This window comes from Orycteropus afer, unplaced genomic scaffold, assembly GCF_000298275.1.
Source record: "Orycteropus afer afer isolate SDZICR_OR568_19922 unplaced genomic scaffold, OryAfe1.0 scaffold00376, whole genome shotgun sequence".
Taxonomy (NCBI): domain Eukaryota; kingdom Metazoa; phylum Chordata; class Mammalia; order Tubulidentata; family Orycteropodidae; genus Orycteropus; species Orycteropus afer.
Window position 1 is genome coordinate 1,010,064 of NW_006921963.1, and position 7,378 is coordinate 1,017,441.

General features: G+C 41.1%; 1 protein-coding gene across 1 annotated transcript in view; it reads right to left on the reverse strand.

Moving 5' to 3' along the window:
* Positions 1–1,173: 1,173 nt before the first annotated feature.
* The window catches only part of HS3ST2 (heparan sulfate-glucosamine 3-sulfotransferase 2), a 213,500-nt gene continuing 207,295 nt past the window's right edge, over positions 1,174–7,378 (reverse strand). Inside the window, exon 2 of the mRNA XM_007953175.2 lies at positions 1,174–1,792. Coding sequence (XP_007951366.1) covers positions 1,174–1,792 — 619 coding nt within the window. The remainder of the gene's footprint in view (positions 1,793–7,378) is intronic.

Sequence of the window (7,378 nt, forward strand, 5' to 3'; positions counted from 1 at the left end):
CCAGAGGTGTCTATGTGATCCTTGTTCCCCAGCCTCTGCCAGCAAGAACTTCTTTTACCTTCACCCCACTTTTTGTCTCTCCCCTGTGGAGTCTTTGCACCCCTCCAACTCTCCCAGGCCCTCCCAACACCAGCCCACACCTGGCATGGGGAGGTATGACTGAATGCACCACGCTCCAGGCCTGGCTAACAGAGAAAAGCCCAGTGTGAAGGACACGAGAGAGCCATATTTATTTCACATGGACAAGCATGATTCCGTCGCATGCTGAGCATGAACGCTCGCGTGAGGAAAGTACCCGTAACAGCAGAATATGTGCTTTTGTCCATAGGGAGCAGGAGAGTCACAAAGTGGTTTTCAAAGATAGTATCCTCCAAGCACAGTTTAGACCAAGGGCTTTGAAATCACTGGTTCATTTCATCATCAGAGTGTTTGTCTCCTAAGAGTGGCTGGGGGTGTGGCCTGCTTTACATGAGCTACTAAGGTCTGAGGACAGAGGATGGTCTCCCACTCTACTACATAGGGCCACTCAGGGAGGTTAAGCTCAGGAGGGAGGGACATGCCACCTGGCATTAACATGCTCACTACAGAGTGGACAGTGACAGGGACAGACTGCTGTGTTCATAGCTATGGAACCGTCACCACTGAAAATATCATCTTTGGATGATCCATTCTTGTGAATGCAGTTTCCCAAAGCCTCTCATACGGGCTGAGAGGAGCCCTGGTGGCACAGTGGTTTAGCGCCCAGCTACTAGCTGGAAGGCCAGCGGTTCCAACCCATCAGCTGCTCAGTGGGAGAAAGATGTGGCAGTCTGCTTCTGTGAAGATTATAGCCTTGGAAACCCTATGGGGCAGGTCTACTCTGTCCTATAGGATCACTATGGGTTGTAATCAACTTGATGGCAATGCGTTTTTATTTTTGGTTTTCTTATGGGCTGAAGGAAGAATAATTCTGAAACTGATCCAACATGCCAGAAGCAGATCAACTCTCCCTTGACAGACTGGGAAGACCTAGTGGTAGAGACCCTCTGGTCCCCTGGCTTTATCTGGGCTTCCCTATTCCAGGATGATGGGACCCAATTGAGGAAGGGGGCTGGAGCCCAGGAAAGTAGGGGGAAAGTCTCAGGCTCTGAGAGCAACCCTTGTAGAAGAGAAAAACCCTTGTATCTCCTTGGCTTATTCCCACCTGAAGTCCTGCCCAACAGTCTCATAAAATTTAATATTATAAGGTCTATAAAATTCCCGGAGCTGGTCTATCACTTCCGGATCTATCTGTACATGAGTTCTCCCCTTCGATTTGCCCAGGCATCGAGGCAGGAGGCTCGATTCTGGCTTTTTCAAGCAAGGGAAGCCTTTGGTCTTGTTGAAGTAGAAGTGCTTGTCCGTGATGAACCGCTTGATGCCCAGGAAGTCCTGCACTCGCCCCATCTCCCCAGCCGGGTCAGTGATGAGCCGCTCGCCACTGACAAAGTGGATCTGCGCCAGCGGGAAGTACTGCAGCCAGCTCTCCAGGTGCAGGGCGTACATGCCGATGCGGATGGCGTTCCAGGACACGTCCACCAAGCCCAGCGTGCGGTTGCGGAAGGAAAGGCCCTCAAAGGTGGGAATGTCAGGCTTTTTGGAGAGTGTCTGGGTATAATCGGAGATGGCCCGGGTCACAGGATTCCGCACGACCACGATCAGTTTGGTATCACGAGACATGTTGAAGATCCGTCGAGGGGCCTCTTGAGTGACAAAGTAGCTGGGCGTCTTCTCCAGTGTGATCTGGCTCTCAAGGGTCCTGGGCATTAGGCTCCTGTGGGATAGAAACACCGCATCATCAAACAGGGTTCCCTGGAGCATCCAGAGCCTCAGTAGACCATCTCCCGACCCCTATGTCCCCACTGGGTCCCATCCTCTCCTGTGCTCTCACCTGGTGATGACCCCACTTTAACTCTTAGGGATCGTTTTTCCTTAAAAGTTTGCTTTAAGTCTGGAAAGAATATTAATATTCATCACTATGAGTTAAATACATTATGAAATGGTCAATTAACAGAGTTAGGTAGATCAGTATGTACTAAAATGGAATGTTCTGCAAGGTATGATGTTAAATGAAAAAAGGCAAGATGCAGAATGTATATCTTCGGATGGTTACCCCCGCCCCCCCCAACACACACACAAAAGCAGTTGCTTCTAGGGAGGGAATATGAGATGGGAAGTCAGGGCTAAATGAGAATCACTTCTTAATGTATAACCTTTTATACTGTTTGAAAATTTTAATGCATGTATTATATACTCAATCAATCTATCTATATAGATTTATATAATAAAATAAAACCAAAAATCCAAATTCACTGTCATCGAGTTGGATCTGACTCATAGCTACCCCTCCTTGGGTTTCTAAGGTGATATCACTACGGAAGTAGATTGCCCAACTTTCCTTCCCAGGAGTGGCTGGTGGGTTTGAATGGCCAGCCTTCTGGTTAGTAGTCAAATGCCTTAGGCACTGTGCCATCAGAGCTCCCGTACAATAAAATAAGCCACTGATTATCGTTCTTACAAAAGATATCTCTCCAGATATATTTATTTAACTTTATTGTGATTCAGGTGAAAGTTTACTGAGCAAACTGGTTTTCCATTCAACAATTAGTACACAATTTGTTTCATGACATTGATTACAGTCCTCACAATGACACAGCATTCCTGCCACTTCCCCCTGTATTTACCATTTTCATTCATCCTTCTTTCCTATCCATTCCTGGCTTCTATACTTTATCCCTGGGCAAATGCCGCCCTTTTCTTCTCGTAAGGTTGATGGTTCCAAGGAGTGCATACTACCCTGGTGTTATTTTCCACCTTATGTTCCTGTCTATTTTTTGGCCGAAAAGTTGAGCCATGGGAGTGAATTCATTTCCAGGCCTTAAGGATGACTAAGGACCACAGTCTCAGGGGTTCCATCAGTCTTCTACTATTTTGAGTTTTGTTCCACATTTTTCTCTCACTCTGTTCAGGACTCCTTTCAGAGTGGTTGGCAGTGGTAGCCAGCCACCATCTAATTCTTCTGGCCCCAGGTCATAGACTCTGGGGTTCACAAAGTCCATCAGTTCTTTGGACTAATTATTTCCTTGTGTCTTTGATTTTCTTCATCCTTCTGGACAGGGAGAGACCAATAGTTGTACCTTAGATGGTTGCTCACAAACTTTGAAGACCTTAGTCTTTTAAGACCATAGTCTTTGTGGACTATGTGATGCCAATTGACCTTGATGTCCCCTGAGACTATGGTCCTGAGCCCTCAGGGCCACTGACTCATTCCCTCAAGGTGTTTGTTTACAGCTAAGTTTTCATAACTTTGCATCCTGTAAATTCTACTATATTCATGGATGTTTTTGTAGCACATACAAGTACATATGTAGAAATGTCCTCTGTCAAATCTACACATATTCATGGGTATATGTATGTAGTACCATTTGCCTTCCTAAACCTGTTTAGCTTGTGATTCTATTTCTATATACCCTCACAGATTATTGCTGCTGCTCTTATTGCAGGGTTTCATGTGTATTTACTTCTGTGGCCTTTAACTCTTGTGTTTCTTCCAATGTCTTCCTTTGCCTTGATTGTTTTGTGTTGACCTCTCCCTTATTGTACATTATCTTTTCCTTCACCCTAGTTAATACGTGTCTACCCTTTAGGTATCAATTTATGCTTCTTTCCCCTCCCACCTATGGTAATGATCAAACAATATTTCTTTCTGTGTGTAAACCTTTTCTTGACTTTTTACAGTAGTGATCTCATATAATCTCATATAATACTTGTCCCTTTGTAATTTAGTAATTACATTCAGCATAATTTCCTCTAGGCTCCCCATGTCATCAGGTATTTCTCAGATTCATCATTAGTCTTTAATGTTGAATAGCATTCCATTGTGTGTATGTATCATAGTTTGTTTATCTATTCATATGTTGATGGGCACTTTGGCTGTTTCCATCTTTTTTGCTATTGTGAATAATGTTAATGAACATGGGTATGCATGTATCTGTTCATGTCATGGCTTTTACATTTCTAGGACATACCCCTAGCAGTAGGATTGCTGGATCATATGGCATTTCTATTTCCAACATTTTTAAGGCAATGCCATACCATTTTCCACAGTGGTTGCACCATTTTACAGTCTCACCAGCAGTGCATGAGGGTTTCAGTCTCTTCACACCCTTAGCAATATTTGTTGTTTCCTGTCTTTTGAACTTTGTTGTTAATGGTGGGGTGAGATGATATCTCGTTGTTTTGATCTTTTTCTCTCTAATGGCTAATGATGGTGAGTATTTCTTCATATATTTGTTGGTTTCCTGAATGTATTCTTCGGTGAAATGTCTGTTCATGTCCTCTCCCCATTTTTAAATTGGATTATTTGTCTTTTTGTGTTGAGATGTTGAAGTTTTCTATAAATTTTAGAGATTAGTCCCTTGTCTGATATGTCATTGGCAATTTTTTTCCCCAGTCTGTAGGCTTTCTTTTAACTTTTTTGGTGAAATCATTTGATGTGCATATGTATTTAGTTTTTAGGAGATACCAGTTATCTAGTTTGTCTTTTGCTGTTTGTGTGTTTTTGTTATGTTTGATAGTGTATTTATGCCATGTATTAGACCCCCTAAGTCTGTCCTTATTTTTCCCTTGGTGGTCTTTATAGTTTTAGGTTTCACATTTAGGTCTTTGATCTATCTTGAGTTAGCTTTTGTATATGGTGAGAGATATCGATCCTGTTTCATTTTTCAGCAAATGGATATCCACATTTGCCAGCACCACTTTTTGAAAGAGACTATCTTCCCCACTTAATGGGTTTGAGCCTTTTTTCAAAGATCTGGGTTCTCAATTCTGTTCCATTGGTTTTCGTGTCTGTCATTGTACCATTACCAGGCTGTTTCGACTACTATGGCTGTGGAGTAAGATTTGAGGTTCGGAAATGAGAGGCCTCCTACTTTGTTCATTTTCTTTAATAGTGCTTTGCTTATTCAGGGTCTCTTTCTTTTCCATATAAAGTTGGTGATTAGTTTTTCCATCTCTTTAAAGAATAATAGGAAATCTGTATGTTATCTGTAGATAACGTTGTATAGTATTGACATTTTCACAATGTTAAGTCCTCCAATCCATGTGCATGGTATATTCTTCCATTTATGTAGCTCCCCTTTGGTTTCTTGTAGTGTGTTTTATAGTTTCCTTTGTATAGGTCTTGTGTATCTATGCTTAGATTTATTCCTAAATATTTCATCTTTTGGGTGGCTACTGTAAATGGTATTGTTTCCCTGATTTCCTTTTCAGCATTCTTTTTGTTAGTGTAAAGGAATCTAACTGATTTTTGTATGCCGATCTAGTACCCTGCCACCTCATTGAATCTTTCAATTGATTTCAATAATTTTCATAGTTAGTCTTTGGGATTTTTCTGTCTACAGGATCATATCATCTGCAAACAGAAATAGTTTTACTTCTTTTGCCAATTTAGATACCTTTTATTTCCCTTTCTGGCCTTATTACTCTGGCTTGGACTCTCAATACAATATTGAATAGGAGTGGTGTAAGAGTATTCTTGTCTGGCTCCTGTTTTCAAGGGGAATATTTTCAGTCTCTTTCTGTTGCAAATAGTTGGTTATTGGTTTTTTGTGGCATAGTGCCTAAGGCATTTGACTGCTAACCTGAAGGCTGGTGGCTCAAACCCACCAGTCACTCCTCAGTAGGAAGGTTGGGCAATCTACTTCTGCAGTGATACTGTCTCGGAAACCCAAAGAGGGGTCACTATGAGTTGGATCCAACTTGATGGCAGTGGTTTTTTATTATTATTGGTTTTGTGTCAGTGCCCACAATTATGTTTAGGAAATTCCCTTTTATTCCTATTTTGCTTTTTTTTTTTAATATCAAAAATGGGCATTGGATTTTGTTAAATGCCTTTCCTGCATTGAGTGATATGACCTTGTGGTTCTTTTTCTTTGTTTTACTTATGTAGTGGATTACATTGATTGTTTTCCTAATATTGAACTATCCTTACATACCTAGTATGAATACCACTTGGCGATGCATGATATATTATATTTTTAATATGTTATTGGATTCTGTTGGCTATGATTTTGTCAAGAATTTTTGCATCTATGCTCCTGAGGGATATTAGTCTATAATTTTCTTTTTCAGTGGTGTCTTTGCCTGATTTTCTATTAGAGTTATGCTTGCTTCATTGAATGAATTTGGGAGTGTTGTTGCTGTTATGTGCCATCAAGTCAGACCCAACTCATAGCGAGCTCTCTTTGGGTTTCCAAGGCAGTATCACTATGGAAGTAGATTGCCCCATCTTCCTTCCGAGGAGTGGCTGGTGGGTTTGAACCAACAACCCTCTGGTTAGCAGTCAAGTGCCTTAGGCACTATGCTTCCGAGCACCTGAATTTGGGAGTAGTCCATCCTTATTTATGTTCTGGAGTAGTCTGAATAGAACTGGTGTCAGCACTTCTCTGAAAGCTTGGTAGAATTTGCCAGTGAAGCCGTCTGGGCCAGGACTTTTTTTAGTTGGTAATTTTTTGATGACCTGTTCAATTTCTTCTTTTGTGAACTGTCTGTGAAAATTTTCTACCTCAGATTGTGTTAGTTTGGGTAGGTGGTGTTTCTAGAATTTTGTCCATTTCTTGTAGGTTTTCACACTTGGTTGGAATACAGTTCTTCATTTTATTGTTATTGTTAGGTGCTGTCAAGTTGGTTCCAACTCATAGTGACCCTATGTACACCAGAATGAAACACTGCCTGGTCCTGCACTTTTCTCTCAATCATTGCTGTGTTTGAGCACATAGTTGCAACCACTGTATCAATCCATCTTGTTGAGGGTCTTCCTTGTTTGCTTACCCTCTGCGTTATCAGGGATGATGTCCTTTTCCAAGGACTAGCCCTTCCTGATAACATGACCAAAGCATGATTGATGAAATCAGAGTTTAGTGTTATTGATTACCCTTTGTATGTGACTTTTCATTTTTCCTGAGCTACTTTCAGGATTCTTACTTTGTTTTTGGTTTTGAAAAGTTTGATTATGATATGTCTTGGTGATTTTATTTTGGGATATGTCCTATTTGGGGTTCATTGAGCTTCTTGAATGCATATTTTCTCATCTTTCATGATATTAGGGAAGTTTTGTTTCAACAAATTTTTGGCAATTTTCTTGGTGTTTTATTTTTTGGTCTTTTAATTATCTAGCATTCCAACCACATGTAAGTTATTCTTCTTGATGATGTCTCACATAATTCGTAGACATTTCTTATTTTCCTCACTCTTTTTTTCCTGAGTTTTCCGCTAACAGATTAGTATTAAGAGATTTGTCTTCCATTTCACTAATTCTGTCTTCCATTGATTCATTTCTACTCCTTTGGCCCTCCAATGT